This window comes from Pan paniscus, chromosome 5 (assembly GCF_029289425.2).
Source record: "Pan paniscus chromosome 5, NHGRI_mPanPan1-v2.0_pri, whole genome shotgun sequence".
Lineage (NCBI taxonomy): Eukaryota > Metazoa > Chordata > Mammalia > Primates > Hominidae > Pan > Pan paniscus.
Window position 1 is genome coordinate 30958874 of NC_073254.2, and position 17658 is coordinate 30976531.

Genomic DNA, 17658 nt, shown 5'->3' on the forward strand with positions numbered 1-17658 from the left:
TGCCTCACCCTGCTCCATAGAGCCTACTGTTACTCTCATCAGGGTTAGCGCCGATGACAAGCTATACAAAATGGGGACAGGAGCAAAGCTTCTCCATCTGCAGAGGGAAGTTGCCTGTGAATCGGCTGGTTGCCTTTTTCCAGGAAACTTCAGGCTTCTCCCTCCAATTTTCAGACTCTATCCCGTGCTGGAGTGGAAACCTAAGCCCTCCCTGACTGACACCCTTTATTTCCTACCACACGTTCCACACCCATAGGGTCATTTTGAGGACCTGGGATTCAGATGTATTATATAAGGTTCATACCAAGCTAGCAGCAAAATCTCAGAACTCCACTGAGATTTGTAGGTGGGGGGATTGGGGGGAGTGGGGTGTATTCTACCAGAGTTCTATTCATCCGTGGGGTTCTAGCGGACTTACTTCAGTTCTCATTCTCCTCAAGTCTCTTTCTCTTGGTGGTGAACCCCAATAAAGATATTATAGTATGGGAAAAGCAGGATGGGAAAGATCGATGGGGACTGCACCAATCAGAAATGAGGGATTCACTCCTTCCAGGTAGCCCCCGAGGCCCTCTTTCCCCCAAGCGGTCCCTGATAGAGGAGGAGGTTGCATGGTTGGGTAAGGAGGAGGCACTAAGCTGGACCTGTGTTCAAGAAGCTTCGTGCTTTACCAGCAACTGTTGTCATCATCCAAGGGCCTGCACACGTGTCCTCTGTGCCAGAGCTTTCATGGGTGAGCAGCAGCTAGGTGCTTTGCCTGGAGTACCTTTTTCACCCTCGTGGCTGCATCTGTTTTGGGTTCTTAAAAAAATTATAGAATCAAGAAGACCAGAGCAGGCTATGGCACAAACAGAAACCAAAGAGTTGAAAGAAAAACCGTCTCCTGTAATTTCAGCAGGGTTTAGGTATAATAGAAAAAAAAAGATTCAGCGGTAGCAAGACTCAGTTCTGAAAGTGGATTCAAATCTTTAACAGGGAAAGAAATTGCTGAGGAAATTAGAACCTTAATCCAAAGGCTTCAGCCTGAGCCTTGCGGCTGCACCTGTCTTACCTCTGTCTGTTTGAGTCTCTCTGTCTGTCTGTCTCTCTCTCTCTCTCTCTCTCTCTCTGTTTTCAGCCCGTGACCATGATCTTGTCATGAGAATGCTTCCCGACTTTGACAAATTACTTATGGCACAGTTAATGTACACATTGCTGGTTCTTTCCCAATCATTATTTCATTCTCACGCTGTGCCCGGGAGGCAAAGTACCTTCATTTTACGGATGAGCAGACTTAAGCATTAGCAAAAAAGGAACTTGTAAAAGGCGACACCACCACTTAGCAGAGAAGCAACAGTGAGAATCTAGAAATTTCCAAGAAGCCCCAGGAAGGCCATGGAAATATCTTACGAAAAAGAAATGTCAGTAATTGCAGGCACAAGTGTACAGACGCCTGTCTGGGGTCACGGAGTGCTGAGCCCTGAACCATCCTGGGTATGGCCAATGACTTTGGCTTCCTGAGCTTGGGGCTCTAAACTGGCTGATGGTTTAAGTAGCTGGATTTTACCCAAGGGTAGTCCTGCCTGTTCAGCGACCAAGAGTTAAGCCCCTTTTGAAATTCTAGATAATGAATGTCTGGTCAAGAGATGCTCTTCAAGGCAGGTGGATCACCTAAGGCCAGGAGTTCGAGACCAGCCTGGCCAACATGGTGAAACCCCATCTCTACTAAAAATACTAAAATTAGCTGGGAGTGGTGGCAGTCACCTGTAATCCCAGCTACTCAGGAGGCTGAGGCAGGAGAATTGCTTGAACTCAGGAGGCAGAGGTTGCAGTGAGCTGAGATTGCACCATTGCACTCCAGTCTGGGTGACAAAGGCAAAACTCCATCTCAAAAAAAGATGCTCTTTTTCCAGCTGAAAAGAACAGCTACAGAAAGTTCCAGAATTTGGGTACTTGTTAGAACTTGCATGGCCCTTAGATGAGAGCTAGAGTTTTGCCTAGATTTCAGATTTCCTTCTGGTAATACACACATCTGGTAATATGCACATGTGTAATATACACATATTCTGGTAATATATACATGTATCTGGACCACATCCCCATTTTGCAGTGAGGGGACATGACCTGTGTTACCCAAGTAACAATCAAGCAGTGTTACCTGGTGGCTTTGTGAAGAGAGGGACATGGGCTCAGTGGGGACAGTGAAATGTTGCTTAGTGTTCATGCCATAGGCCAGACCTGAGTTTCTAAATACTCCTTTGAAAATGTGAACGTTGCTATCCAAAGCCTGGAAGCCTCTGGTGCTAAGACAGGTCTTAGTTCTCCTCTGATTCTACCTTGCTTGGACCCACACATGTGCAGGGTGATAGGTGTAGTGACCTGTAAGAGAACAGGGAGTCGAACTGGGGGTGGCCAGTGTACCCAGCAAAGCAGAAAGACAGGCAGGCTATCAAAACGGAGCCACTTCAATGAAATCACCTTGCTGGTGATTTCCACGTAAGCTGGTAGGACTTGAGCTATCCATTTTATGTCCTCCTCGTCCTGGTCATCCCCCTTGAAGACACTTGGTTTCTGATCTTAGAGCAGGCAGGCGGGAGGTGAAGCTCTGGACTTTTCCTGTTGTTGATGTAGGAGGACAGGAGGCTGTTTCCAGGGGGAATCGGCCAGGGCCATTCTGGGGGCATTTTGGGCTCCTGGTTGTTGGGAAGTTGGTGTGCGTGTTGAGGTAGAATAGAAAGGTAAAGGTGGTTTCTCTTAGCAGCAGAGGGGAGCATGTTGCTGGAGAGAATGGCACCAAGCAGGGTGGTATGGGTCCCTGACTCCTTCAAGCGCTGCTCACCAGGACTTTCCTCTCCGCAACATGCAGGGCAGCCAGTAATGAGCCCGTGCCCTTTGGGTGGGAGGAATGTGTTCATCTGAGATGCTGGTGATCATCTTGGCACTTGGTAGAAATGTGGGGATGGGGTCAGAGGGTGGGGTCTGGTTTTCTGAGTGCCTTGGGGGCTACAGAAAGTGCTGGAGCTGGGAGTAATTCTAACTGGGCTCTTAAGGTGGGGCGGGAAACTAGATAAAAAGAAAACTTCTATCGTCTTCCAGAGCCTCTGAGGGTAAGACTGTGGAAGTGCCTTACAAAGGAGATGTGGAAAACACTATCCTGGATATTCTCGGGGGACTGAGGTCCACGTGCACCTACGTGGGGGCCGCCAAACTCAAGGAGCTCAGCAGGAGGGCAACATTCATCCGGGTGACCCAGCAGCACAACACCGTGTTCAGCTAACCCTGGGGACAAAGCGGCGTCTGGCTCGAGTGGAAGCGTCCAAACCTGCTTTTCCCATCTCCCCCCCCAGTCTGTTCGTCAGAGCTTCTGGCTGCTCCTGAATGGTGGAATGCTGTGTCCTCTCTCCTGTCTCCTGCCGCCTGGAGGCTTCGGGGCTCTCCCGCCTGCCTTCTCGGGGCCCAGACGCAAGGCACCGATTGGGCCAACATCAGAGCCCTGCTGCCCAGAACTCATAACCTCATTGTTCAAACCAACACTTGCATCTTTCTCTTTTTCTCTTTCTCTCCCCTTTCTTTTTCTTTCTTTTTTAAAAGAAGATGGTTTCACTTTAATATAATGCTATTATCTTAAGACTTAATGGAGTTGCTGGAGTTTGTATTTCCAGGAGTCAAGTTGAATGGTTTGGGATTTGTTTTGCTGCCTTCCTAGACAGGCTGATGGCAAGCCTCTCCTGGCGATTAGCAGACAAGTCACCTTAGGAGGGGCAAGGAGAGGAGGACAGTGCGGGGGCCAAGGGTGGACAGGCCGGAGTCAAAGTAACTGGCATCCCGCACCTCTAGCTTTTGGTTGCTGCAAAAGAACAAAAGCAATTAACTGGACAGATGAACATGAATTGTTTTCCCAGCTGATACTCACAAAGTTGAGCCAATGTGTTTTCCCCGAGTTTCATTACATGTGCTTTTCAGGGACAAGTCATCTGTCGCTACCAGTTTGCTGTTGCCTCTAGGAAGCTGTCCCTGTCCTGGCTTCTCATTTCATTTTGTTTTCCTCCATCTTTTTTTTTCCCCTTCTCAGTCCCAACTTGTCTTAATTTGAAATTCCACAGGATTTTTTATGGAAAGGTTGTCTCCCAAGAAATTAGCAGGTGGAGTCACACTGAAAAAGAGCCAAAGCTTTGATCAGTGGCATCCTAAAAGGCATTGGTTTGAGACATGAGTTAGAGCCATTCCCTCAGTGTGCCAGTGAATCCTTTCCCAGAAGGACCACATGGCACTATTGTATAAGGGTCAGTTAACGGGTTGGGAACAATGACATTGTCTTGGAGAATTGGCCTCTGCAGCTGACCTGCAGCAGTCCACCAGGATGCTTGTTTAAACAGTGAACGCAGAAGAAGTGATGACCGGCCGCTAAACTTTGAAGTATTGAGTTCCAGGCCTGGAAAGCGTATGCAGATCAGGATGTTTTACTTTACTTTTTAATAAGGCTGAAGAGCAGGTAGACAAGTCAGTTTTCTTTGGAAAGGCAAGCAATGACCCTGGAGTAGAGAAGATCCACAGGGTGCTGCTGTGCCAGGGTGAATGAATGGCCTGATTGTCCACCGTGACCGATGGCATGAGAAGGGTCCAACCAGAGCTGTCACACTCTGGGATAATACAGGCCCACTGTTGGTCCTTTAAGATTATGTTTAGAGATCCAGCCAGCAGCGTTGTCTCCATTGCAATACTTTCCCCTACTAAATCCATTAAGAATTTTTTTTTTTTTTTTTTTTTGAGACAGGGTCTCTGTCGCCCAGGCTGGAGTGCAGTGGCAGGATCACAGCTCACCACAGCCTCGACCTCCCGGGCTCAGGTGATCCTCTGACCTCAGTCTCCCAAGTAGCTGGGACTACAGACACCTGCTACCATGCCCAGCTAATTTTTGTATTTTTTATAGAGACAGGGTTTCACCATGTTGCCCAGACTGGTCTCAAACTCCAGGGCTCAAGCCATCCACCTGCGTCAACCTCCCCAAAGTGCTAGGATTACAGGTGTGAGCCACTGTGCCTGGCCCATTAAGAATAACTCTTGCACCTGTAGAAACACAAGGGCTGCACTTTGGAGACGGGAGGGCCAAGAGGCTATTTAATGTGGAGCAAGACATGGGGCTTGGCTGCAGGCTCCCCGCCTTGCTCTCCGTGGTCTTCCAGCTGCTTGTAACTGAGTAGTTACAAAATCAAAAACTTGTTAGGACCATTTTGAAGCAGAGCCTTCAGAAAGAGAATGTCTTTTTTTTTCTGAGACCAAGTCTTGCTCTGTCACCCAGGCAGAGTGCAGTGGCACAATCTCGGCTCACTGCAACCTCTGCCTCCCAGGTTCAAGTGATTCTCGTGCCTCAGCCTTCAGAGTAGCCGGGATTACAGGTGCCCGCCACCACGTCTGGCTAATTTTTATGTTTTTAGTAGAGATGGGTTTTTGCTATGTTACCCAGGCTGGTCTCAAACTCCTGGGCTCAGGTGATCCACCCACCTCAGCTTCCCAAAGTGCTGGGATTACAGGTGTAAGCCCCCACACCCGGCCCATAAAGAGAACTTGTAAGGCTCCGTCACCGTTTGCCTTAGCAGGTTCATCTCTGCCTCTGATAGGAGTGGGGCTGGGGGAGCCCACAGCAGAGTGTCCCTTGGACCGGTTGTCCCACAGGACCTGGAGATGAAGCATGCAGCTTTGCTGCTGACCCACTGGGCTTCCTGTGCCGGAGCTGGGGGAGGAGGAGGAGAGCCTGTGAACTCGACGCCATTTGCCTTGGGCCACTCTGGCCGCTCCGTCTGAGGGCTCTGGCAGTGCTTTTGATGGTTTCAAGTCCTGCCCAGCTGCAGCACCTGAAGGTATGGTTCCCCCTAATTGATTTCACCAGCTGAGGTAAGTAGCACAGCCACTGGACCCCAAACTTGTCAGAACAATCAGCATCTCACACAAACAAAAAGGGAAGGCAGAGATGCAGACTGCTTTGCCGGGTTTGCCCACAGCACACAGGCACATTTGCCCGGGCTACTCCAGAGGACCTGGGGCAGCCCTTGTAGCCTGAGCTGCACCTACACAGCTCTGGTTTGCTGTGTGTCCTTTCACATATTTATTATATAATGTGTCAGGACCTCAACTAAGTAATCAGAGGAGAGTCCAAAACACCTTCCCAAGAAGATAGTTCCTCCTTGGCTAAGTGAAAATGAATTTAACCCCAAGCGTTCTCCCACCTCTGTGTAACCTTGAGGCTGGAAGGTCTTGAGGTGGGTTGAGGTGGGTGCAGGGGATTCCACCTGGAAGCCATGGGTTCTTGAGGAATTACTTTTTCTGGCACAACTGCTAAGCCATATCTTTCCAAGACTGGGCCCAGTGCAAAGCTGTAATGTGGTACTCTTGAGGTAAACGGGGGGTTCCTCCACGTGCTGAGAGACCTGCTCAAGGAGTTGGGTTTTTTTTTTTGTTTTTGAGGCAGAGTTTTGCTCTGTCGCCCAGGCTGGAGTGCAGCGGTATGATTATGGCTCACTGCCCCCTCAACTTCCTGGCCCCAGGCGATCCTCCCACCTCAGTCCCCTAAGTAGCTGGGACCATAGGCATGTGCCACCACACCCGGCTAATTTCATTTTTTGTAGAGATGAGGTCTTACTATGTTGACTAGGCTGGTCTCGAACTCCTGGGCTCAAGCAGGCCTTGTGCCTCGGCCTCCCCAACTGTTGGGATTATGGGCGTGAGCCACTGTGCCCGGTCTGCTAGCTGAATTTCTAATGAGCTTGAATTACAGGAAATAAAAATAAATTTTCCACTTTCAGACCACTAACCAGTTTAGAGCAAATCTGTAAAGAGTGTATAGATTATGCCACACGAGCGCATGAAGCTACCACATGTTTAAAGACAAATATACCTCTTGTGAACAGTAGTGTTCAGCTAGGAGGCATAAACATGAACTGAAGAAACCAAGACATCAGGTGTGGCTGTGTGCCTTTTATCTTAGAACCTCATCTCACACGTACTCTTCCCCCCAAAACATTAGCAGCGAAGGCAATGCCTCATGTCACACCTCCCTACCTCCAACCTACCCAGGGAGAACTCGTGAGCGGGGGGGTCAATAAGGAGGAGGAATTAGCACTCTTTTCCTGGCCTCTTCTTTGAGGACCCAACAGAAGGCAAAGACACACATCTGCAATTGGCACTGTTATTTTATTAGTACGAGTATACTGAAACAATAAACTTGTACTGGTATACAGACAATTTATTTAAAACAATTTTGTTCAAATTTTGAATCAAACATTGTTTTATTATAATAATGAAATAATTTCTACCTAGAAAACCTGCAAGCACCATCAAAGAAAGGGACCATAAAATTCAATAAACAGACTCGAGTGTATCCTACAAATAGACACACCACGATTAGAAAATAGAATATGAATTCTTCCATTTTTTAATATTTGTTTAAAAAAGCTAGTGCAAGTACAATATTTTACACTGGAATTACAGAGAGTATGCACGCATATGGAAAAAAGTTCTCCTGTCACAATAAAAGCTCTTAACTATTATGTATGCACTTAAAATTTTCTTTTCAATAAGGTGCAAAACATCATTCCTTCCCTAGTTCTCCTCTGTACTGGCCATGTCAGTCTGGTAGTGCCCTCAACCCAAGTTCTGGTGTCTGTTTTCCCTTGGCCTGTGGGAGGCATACGATTGGAAGTTTGGTGGGTAATGATCTGATATTAAAACATCCAGTAGTATGAGTCTCAGAGATGGCTCTGGAGCCAGGACTCCACTGGCTGGAAATGAAGACTGTCTAATCTGAAGGTCACCACAAATACTGACAGGACTATCTTGAAACCTCCTTTCGGCTGACACTAATTTGGGTTTAGAGTTGAGCAGTTCAGGCTGGGGAGATGAAGAAACCCCGCCAAAAAGGGCAGTATTCACAGAACTGAATGCACAGGTATCAAGTTCAAATGCACTAACTAAAGGATTTACCCCACTCCTGGACCAGAAAACTGTAAGAGTAGGTGGTTCCTGTAAGAACCAGAGAAAACCTGTGCACCGAGCTTCTTGGTAACTGCTCTGAAGACAACAGCTTGAGCTAGTGTCGCCTAATACTTGGTATTCTGGAGGACAGTATGTTATCTTGGTAAGGATTACTGTAAACAACACTTCCAACGAAGGCCTTCAGATTGGCCACAGAAAAGGAGACAGGCTCGTTGGCCATCCAGACAGCAAACAAACTAAAGGGAAAGAAAACGTGGGTGAAGCCTCCAATGTATCTGCAGTGGAAGACTTGAGTCCTTTCAGATAAGAAAAGTTATGGAAATTCTTAGAGATTGTTGTTATTGTATAGCTACTACCTATTGGCCAAATGCACTTAATTTTAATACAGTTGAACCATTTGTATGCAAGTAAGTCATGGGGACATGAAAAACTGAAGCCGGTGTTCCCTCCTGCCATTACACAGGAGAAAGTTAGCTACCAGAACAGTTGCCTTCAACGAGAAGGGAGGGGACGAGATTCTGAATTTAAGAATTGTAAGTGGGGGTGCTTAATATCCCCACAGCTGTCCAGTTTCCACTGTCCGGCTTGATTTTTGGACAGGAATACTATTCTGAGAAGTTGCTCCGCATTCATTCTGGCCTCTTTATATTAAATCAAAATCAAAATAAAACTAAATTAAAATGAGGCATTTACATTGAAATCATGTTTTTACCCCCCCCTATTTAAATGAGGTGTGGGGGGAAAGAAGGTGAAATAATTTTTTTTTTTTTGTCCCCATAATGAGTCCTGTTTGATTGGTAGCCTGGATCCCTTGTTACAAACACTTCGTGTTCAAGATTATATTCTTTGGGTTTATAGGAACAGGAAGTGCTGAAAATGTCAAACGTCATCATCTCTGAAGAAAAAGAAGTTGCAATGGCTTAAGAGTTTAGACTAAGAAGGGAGCTCAGAGAAGTACTTTCAGCATAGGAATGAACAGTATTCTCAAATCGCAGAATACCGAGTTCCCCTCCCTCAGACGAGGGCTATGTGTAACAAAAAGAACAATAAGCATAAGTATAGTTTAAGAGCCTTTTACGTAGTAATTCTTCCAGGCCATAACCATACAAATCTGATCATTTAGACATGACAAATTTCTATATACAAAAAAACATGTAACTTTCAACCCTTCTCTGCTTTTTTTTTTTTTTTACAAACAAAGTATGAAACTCATTGTTTCAACAGATCCATATCTTTCAAACACTGAATGAATCATTTCGACATTCATTTTTCTTTTGTGCAATTTTTTAAAACATTACCTGTACTCCTCAAAGTGAGTGCTTCAAAATTTTGTTTTCTTCAGCTTCTCAAATCAGGTGTACATTTAAAAAAAAATTCCCACAAGGTATAGTGCTACAAGAAAAGATCCTATCAGTAAGGTAACATATTTGAAGCGAGGTCATCTATGTAAAAGAAATCTCAGCTCCGGAGTAGAGGTGTGCAAGTTGTTTGGAGTTTCCCTATGCCAGAAACACAACACTGTCCGTGGAAAAGAGAGGAAACCAACCCAACACAATAGCAGATGCATGTGCTTTATAAAAAAGTATATTCTCTGTATATTTATTACTTGATGTGTTCTTAAATTCTCTATTTCAGAAATTCTGGGTTAAAAACAAATGTGGAAGCAAAGGCCTCCACGCCACTTAAAACAAACAAAGTGTAATTCTCTCCTTTCATATCACCACTGAAGAAACCGAATTGGGCCATGGAGTCTGCTGGCCCTGTTTTCACCTGGTGCAAATTGAAGTGCAAAGGGTTTCAGAAGGCAACAGACCAGTCTGTTGAGCTGCTTGTGGTTCATGAAACAGTAGCCATGACAACCAACACAGCTCAAGAAGCCCGGCCTTCGGTCCCGAGAGCTCTGCTTCCTCACCCATATCTGAAATAGCACGGTATTAGTGTCTTCAAAAGCATTGGAGATTTTTCTCTCTATGAAAGAAATAGGTTTCCTTAGTAGTCACAGATGTTAAAGGGTATTGTCAATCGTTTCCTTAAAAAACAAAACAAAATCCAGAGCTACAACAACAAAAATAAATTTTGGCAACATATTTCAGTAAAGATCAAACTATGTGCAAAGAGTGGATTTTATGATTACTAGGAGCTACTGTTCATCTTGAACATGCAGCATTATATTGCAATCTATGCGGTATCTAAGGAGTAATCCACAAGATGCAGGAAATCCAAACATTCCTTGAAATTGTACAACCCTACTCCAGAGCAGTCAAAGTGCTGCTTCTGGACACGTCAGTGTACCACACACACACCTGCCCCGTCCCTGAGAAAGAGGTGTGAAAGGTTCCGCAGAGTCCCTTTAGGGGAGAAGGAGGGATGCTGCCACTTCCTGGTGGGGGGAAAAACCCAACACACTCACCTAACAGAAAACATAGAGGCTCATAATTCCAAGTTAGAAATGGGATCGACAACAACAGAAATCAAATCATCCCAAACTAAACTGGGTGAGTTAGGGAAAACGAAAAGTTGACCAACATAGAAAATTATCCTGAAAGTCCAAATGAAAATTCAATTTGGATTTCCACTTTAAAAGATCTGAGGTAAGTGGCATCCATCTCTGTATCCCTCCCTCCCCCCTCTGCCCCAGTGTGGCCCAGACAAACTGAAATAATTCTTAAGTTAAACATTCTAAGGAACAGTCATTTTATATATTTAGAAATCCCTAGAAAGAGAGGTTCTTGTTTGTTGGTTTCTTATTAATAGTATTATTTTTTTTCTTTTCGCCCTGACTAATTTCTTGGTGATTGTGTTCCATTGTAAACGCAAAAGGCCTGCTGTTATTAGTTTAAAAATGGAAAACAGGAAAGAAAGAACAAAAGACGGCTGTCGGTAAATATTGCAAAGTGGACATAGTACAGAGGCACATGGCTGATCCTTGTAAGCTGAACGGCACCGAAGAATTTCTACCCCTGTCATCGTTAATGTTTGCTACACAGAAGCGGTGACAGAGGCTGCTCTGGGAGCCTCGGGGCCCGCCAACGTCTGCAAACAGGAGGCTCCTGCCCTCTGTGCGTTCTTCCTATTTGAAGAGAAAGCTGCCACAAGGGAGTGGTGACCGTGGGTGGCAGGTGGTCCCCTCCACAGCCACTGGCCAACACGCTCAGAACGCACACACACAACAGGCCACACTTCCCGTCCAGGCTCAGAGGCAGGGCTCCAAGTCTCAAGGACACAGACCCCGAGGAGGGGCCTGCCCACTTGCAGAAAAGACCGTGGAAAATGGGTTGACTCCAGGCTACATGGCTCCAGAGTGCGTCTTAGAAATGAATCTGCCTCCTTCCTCTCCACACTCCACATTCACTATTCCGTGTGGTGACAGGGGACACTGCGGTTCCTCCCCCGGGTCTCCTTGGCTGGCTCTTTCTGCAACGTGGCGGCAGACGCACGGGGCTCCTGAAGGCTCCCCGCCCCAGCACTCAGCATCCGCAGCAGGGGAAAGGTGGGAGGCTCTCTCCCTCCTGGCTCCTTCCCTCCAGCCCTGCTCTGGCCAGAATGGGGAAGATCAACCAAACAAGGAAAAAGCCAAAAGGGAATGAGCTTTAACTATATAGCACACTGGTCAGACTCTATTGGCACAGAAAGTATTGCACATGCTAAAAAAGCAAGAGAATGAAATGGGACAAGTGTTTAGAAAGAACCAATTATTTTATAATTCCTATACCTGAAATAGAACCACAAAAATTATGATGATGTTCCTATTGCTCCAAACCATGTGTGTTTTCCCATCTTAGTGTTGGTTTAGTGGATCCAGTCGGTTCAATGCTCGAAGTAAGCCAAAAGGTGGTGTGTGTTTTTCTGAGTCCACATGAGTTGTAAATAGTGATATTAATGAGAACAAAGTCTATGTGGCAGCCCGTATTCCTCTTACCATCAAAGGTTAAAAAACAAAAAGAAAAACAAAACCTAATAATTGCAAGTGCCCTGAGCAGAATATATGGAAGATTAAGCAAGTTCTCTGAACAGAAACGTTTAAAAAATACAGCACTAAATAAGCAGTATGACTGCAAGAATGAGCCCACCCAGCTCTCTGCAAGCATGCTGAGAGGGTAATGAAATTCGAGGAAAGTCAAGGAACTATTCTAGCTATTCTAAACCTGTTCAAATGTTTTTGGTACACCCCAGAAAACGGTTTATAAAAATCATTAGTCCTGGTGAGCCCTAAATGTAAATGAATACTAGACAGCCAAAATGTGGGTTGATACCAGATTTTTTTTTTTTAATTTGTGAGACGAAGAAAGTACTATTTTCAATGGGGTAAAAGAAAAATCAGGTATTTGTTCAGTTTAGTTGCAGCCATCCAAGTAAGAATATTTAAAAATTTCTCCCTACTTATAAAACTTTTTTTTAAAGCACTTTAAAGATGCATTCAAAACCCACAAATGATATTTCGGATCTCTGGGAATGAAAGGTTTAAAAACTATGAAATACCCTTTCTGGGTTTGTACCAAACATTAAATCTCGATTTGATTTTGAATAGAAAAAAAAAGCCATTCTGAAAATAACATTAATAACAACAATAATAAAGTAATTGTTTAAAAAAAATCTTGCTCACATATATAAATGTCTTTATGGAAAACTCTCTCAATGAATCTGAAGAAAATTCTCAGAGTTTCTAAGAGCCCGCTAAGACCTGGCTTTTTGTGACAGATGTGGTAAAAAGACCAAAATGAATTTTCAAAGGAACATAACCTTATAAAATGGCCTAGAGTTTAGGCAGGTTAGAAAGAAATTTTGCTACATTTATTTATGCTCGTTCAGTCCCCCAAACCTTTCCCACAATGTTATTGGATAAAAACTGCAGGAATATCACACAAATTATAAACTCAATATGTGCAAATCGCAAGGTTCTTTAAAAGTTCATCTTAAAAAGAAAAACACTGGACAAAAATGAGTATTCTCTTCTCCATCCCTTTTCTCTCAGTTTCTCTGCCAACTCTGCATATGCCTTGAACTGATTCTCAGACATCAAAGTGAAAAGTGCCTCCCGTCAGGTAGTACTTGGTGGTCATTTATTGTCACATACTAGTTCATAATTCACATTCATCCCTTTAAACCACATTGAAACGTTCAATATCTTGCTCTTCAGCAATTCTGCAGAGCTGAAATGTAGTTACAGTGTTGAAAAAAAGAAAGCAACTTAGTTTTTTTTTGTTTTGTTTTTTTTCCCCAAAGAGTTTAAAGTGAGATACAGTACTTGTTGAATGAGAGACCAAGATGCTTGGTAATAAAGTGTGAACAGTATTTTTAAATGCTTAAAGATAGTAATATATGCTCATCTTCAAAATCTAATTCCTCATGTCACACTGGAATCTGAAAAAAAAAAGTGGCACCCGAGTTGTCCATAGTCATGAACTATAAACAGTACTAGAGTTCAAAGACAAAAAGATTTCGCAAACTCAACGTGAAGAGCTTCTGTTGCTCTCACTGAAGGGCAGTTTGCATCTACCTCTTGGGAGTGAAGTCAATGCAATAACCTGATTGGTTTTCCTAACACTGCACAGAAACCAGCGTGGGTGTTCGCTCTCTCCCTCTCCCCCCCCCCAACCCCCCTTACCCCATGTGGGGCCATGACAGCAGGGGCTTCCCTGTCCACCACAACACCCTGGTGACATCGCTGCACTAGTAAAAAGCAGAAATGAAATCCCGCATGTGGCAGTTGCTCTTTAAAAAAAATATATATCAGTGCAGTCAGGCCCCATAGGGGGAAATATATATCTATACAATTAAAAGTTGCTTTTATTGTAAAATATGTTGGAGAGAAAAATGTTCTTTTAAATGGTTAACTTTCCAAATCTGCCATCTGACGCGTCTCCGCGATGCCCTGAAGCTGGGTTCCTGATGTTGATTTTGCACGTGGGAACCCCAGGAGGACACTGCTCTGAACGCCCCCGGCCCATGCCGATAGCAAGAGAGTGAGGCAGAGGGAGGCAGAGAAAAAGAGACCCTCACTCGCCGCCACAGCGCCTGTGCACCCCCACATGCGTGCACCCCTGCACCCCTGCAGGACCCTTCCCACGGGACTTTTCTCCTGACACTAGCGGGAGTCAGCGCCCCCGGCTGCTTCTGTGCCGCTAGAGAAGGCAGGCACTGTGAAGCCCCGTTCCTTTCTTCCCCGGGGATGCCTGGAGCCCTGACCGCTCCTGCTGTGCCCTTCCTCCCGCCCGCTCACTGACAGACACTCGTGGAAAAAGCATATGCACCAGTCTCCTGCGACACACCTGCTGTAACTCTAATGACAAGGTTAGAACAGAAACCTAAAATTAAGAAGATAACATGTAAATACTGTGTTATTTTAGCCTACAGTACAGTAATCTGGATACAAATGATAAGGGAGAGCCACGTTTCCTTTCCCCCACGCCGCCTCTACTTGCCTACATTAGACCGGCCTTCAATGCAAATCTTAACCTCCTGAGGAATTAGAGAAGGCTTAGGAAGAGTCAAAGGTGGTTCGTCTTCTGACTTCTCCAGTTTGCGGCTCTCTGGCGCCGACCACCTCCTCTTCCTCGTTGCCGCGGGCTTGCTGGGTTCTATTTTGGTGAGGAAGGGCGCTGCAGGCAATCCCATTTTCTCTGGAAACTTCAGTTCGCCATTCTCAGAGAGCATCTGGGCACTCCCCTGGTTGATTCCGTTTTCCTGCTCGGCATACCTGTGTCTGCTGCCCGCCAGGCCGTCGGCCTTTGAGTGCTTCAGCAGGACGCTGGCGGGATCCACGGGCTGGCCCTTTTTAACAGAGCCGTTCTTCAGGTTCTTGAGGGTAAGCGAGATGCAGACATCCCCAACTGAGAGTTTGGAACACGGCAAATCAAAGAGCTGGCTGGTTCTCTCCGGACAGCAGGATGACCAGCCCTGTCCAAACACAAAAAAAGGATACTCTACCAAAACTTCAACGCTGACCTGTGGAAACAGGGAGAGACAGAGAGAGGAAGAAGGAAGGGAACAAATGAAAACATTTTATTCTTGTTTGATTTTATGCACACATACAGGTATGAACTCACACAGACACACACAGGCTGAATGGGGGAAAATGACTCAGTTTGCAAACCTCCCTCTCCCCCAGCCACACACTATAAATGAGGCTCTTCTCTTTGGGTTGTACCTGTACTTGCCATAGGCAGAAGCCAGTGAAAAGGTCATCAATATTCAAAATATTCCATCAAGTGTTAGCTCTATAGCTGGTGTCTGTTAGAACCAGTCAATCGAACCCCAGCAATGACAGAGCACCCACTTAGCTTTCAGCACCAAGCTAGGCTCTGCGGGTGGCTCACAAGCCCAGCGCGGTCTTAGATTTTATGAGCTCAATGGACAACTGCTATTATCATACAGGACAGGACTAAACACGGATCAGAGTGAGACTGTGAGTTCCAAGAAGCAGGCACAGTGTGTTTATCACTGAGTCCCCAGCCCCTAAAAGGATGCTTGGTGGCTGGGCACAGTGGCTCATGCCTGTAATCCCAGCACTTTGGGAGGCCAAGGTGGGTGGATCATTTGAGGTCAGGAGTTCAAGACCAGCCTGGCCAACATGGGGAAACCCCATCTCCACTAAAAATAAAAATAAAAAATTAGCCATGCATGGTGGCGGGCACCTGTAATCCCAGCTACTTGGGAGGCTGAAACACTAGAATCACTTGAACCCAGGAGGCAGATGTTGCAGTGAGCCGAGATCGTGCCACTGGGCGATCCAGCCTGGGCCACAGAGTGAGACTCCGTCTCAAAAAAAAAAAAAAAAAAAAGTCAATTTCCAATGTCCTTTCTAGATGTAGTAGACTAGGTAATTTGGACCAACCCTCCTTCTGAGGACAACTAAAAACTCTGAACAAAAATATAAGCAAACAAATAAATTTAAAAACTCTGGACAAAACGTTTAAACTTTTTTTCTTATAGTACTGGACAGCAAATAAGATAGTAAAAAGGCCAGGCGCGGTGGCTCATGCCTGTAATCCCAGCACTTTGGGAGGCCAAGGCGCGTGGATCACCTGAGGTCAGGAGTTTGAGACCAGCCTGGCTACCATGGCAAAACCCCATCTCTACTAAAAATACAAAACTTAGCCAGGTGTGGTGGTGGGCCCCTATAATCCCAGCTACTCAGGAGGCTGAGGCAGGAGAATCGTTTGAGTCCGGGGGACGAAGGTTGCAGTGAGCCAAGATCGTGCCACTTTACTCTGAGACCAGCCTGGCCAGCATGGTGAAACCCTGTCTCTACTAAAAATACAAAAATTAGCCAGGTGTGGTGGCAGGCGCCTATAATCCCAGCTCCTCAGGAGGCTGAGGCAAGAGAATCGCTTGAACCCGGGAGGTGGAGGCTGCAGTGAGCCGAGATCATGCCACTTCACTCCAGCCTGGGCGACAGAGTGAAACTCCGTCACACACACACACACACACACACACACTTCCTGGGTTGGATCAGGAAAAGATGATGGCCCAGAGAGGTGAAGCTGGTGTTGGGGGCCTGTTTTCTCCTGAAGGCACTTGAACATTCCAAAGTGGAGCAGTTGGGAAACCAAGTGGGCTTTTGATAGCGTTAAGAGCATAGGGAACAGGTAATGGAGTTCAGGATACACCAAGGGAGGGTGCTCTCTGGTGAGCCCCATTCTTTTGAGTTGTGACCCCAAAGCACTGTGTCTCCCTTAGAGGAGACAGTGAACCACAAGCCAACAGGCCTTTCAAGGTCTGAAGCTCAGATTGACTCATCTGAGTCCCTAAAACTGGATTAAGGTCTTGAATTACTTTCACAATTTTGCAAATAAAAGCATTCAATTGAAAAAAAGGGGGGTGGTGGTCATGAGGAGACCAGATAGCTTGTATAAGCACTAGCAAAATATCAGATCTTAAAAAAGGATGCACCAGGGCTTCTCATATAGAGTCATACATATAGACTTTACAAAGACTATGCTTACAATAATTAAGAAGATTAAAGACAGCTTGGGAATTTTGATAGGAAACTAGAATCTGTTTTTAAAAGATCCATGAAGCCAGGCATGGTGGCTCATGCCTGTAATCTCAGTACTTTGGGAGGCTGAGACAGGGAGGATCACTTGAGGCCAGGAGTTTCAGACCAGTCTGGGCAACAAATTGAGACCCCGTTTCTACAGAAATTTAAAAAAAAAATAGCGTAGTGTGATGCGTGCCTGTAGTCCCAACTAGGAGGCTGAGGCAGGAGGATCTTGAGCCCAGGAGTTAGAGGTTGCAGTGAGCTATGATCACAAGACTTCACTCCAGCCTGGACAACAGAGTGAGACTCTGTCTCAAAAAATAATAATAATAATAATAATAATAATAATAATTAATTTAAAAAAGGTCTATGAGAATTGTAGAATTAAAATATACACCACTGAAATCAAGAATGCAATGAGCTTTCCAGTTGAACAGACATGGATTAAGAAAGAATTCAGGAACTGGATTCTCTAATTAGAGCTTTAGAAGAGACTCCACAGAGTGAACATAGAGACAAAAAGATGGTCAATATGGAGGAGAGGGTAAGAGACACATAGGATACATTGAGAGGGGCTAACAGACACATAATTTGAATCCTAGGAGGAGGAAGAGAGGGAGGTAATAGGGCAGAAGTTAATACTTGAGGAGGTAATGGCTAAGAATTTTCCCAAACTGAAGAAGGATAATAAGACAGTTTCAAGAAGGCCTAGC

At 45.4% G+C, this 17658-nt stretch overlaps 2 protein-coding genes across 2 annotated transcripts in view; one reads left to right on the top strand and one right to left on the bottom strand.

Annotated features, from left to right (window-relative positions):
* GMPR (guanosine monophosphate reductase) overlaps positions 1-3611 on the top strand; it is a 56697-nt gene extending 53086 nt beyond the window's left edge. The window contains exon 9 of the mRNA XM_008976819.4: positions 3073-3611. Within this exon, the coding sequence (XP_008975067.2) occupies positions 3073-3253 (181 nt within the window). The 3' untranslated portion in view covers positions 3254-3611. The remainder of the gene's footprint in view (positions 1-3072) is intronic.
* A 3534-nt stretch (positions 3612-7145) lies between these two features.
* The window catches only part of ATXN1 (ataxin 1), a 29107-nt gene continuing 18594 nt past the window's right edge, over positions 7146-17658 (bottom strand). Inside the window, exon 2 of the mRNA XM_055113203.3 lies at positions 7146-14910. Coding sequence (XP_054969178.2) covers positions 14380-14910 — 531 coding nt within the window. The 3' untranslated portion in view covers positions 7146-14379. The remainder of the gene's footprint in view (positions 14911-17658) is intronic.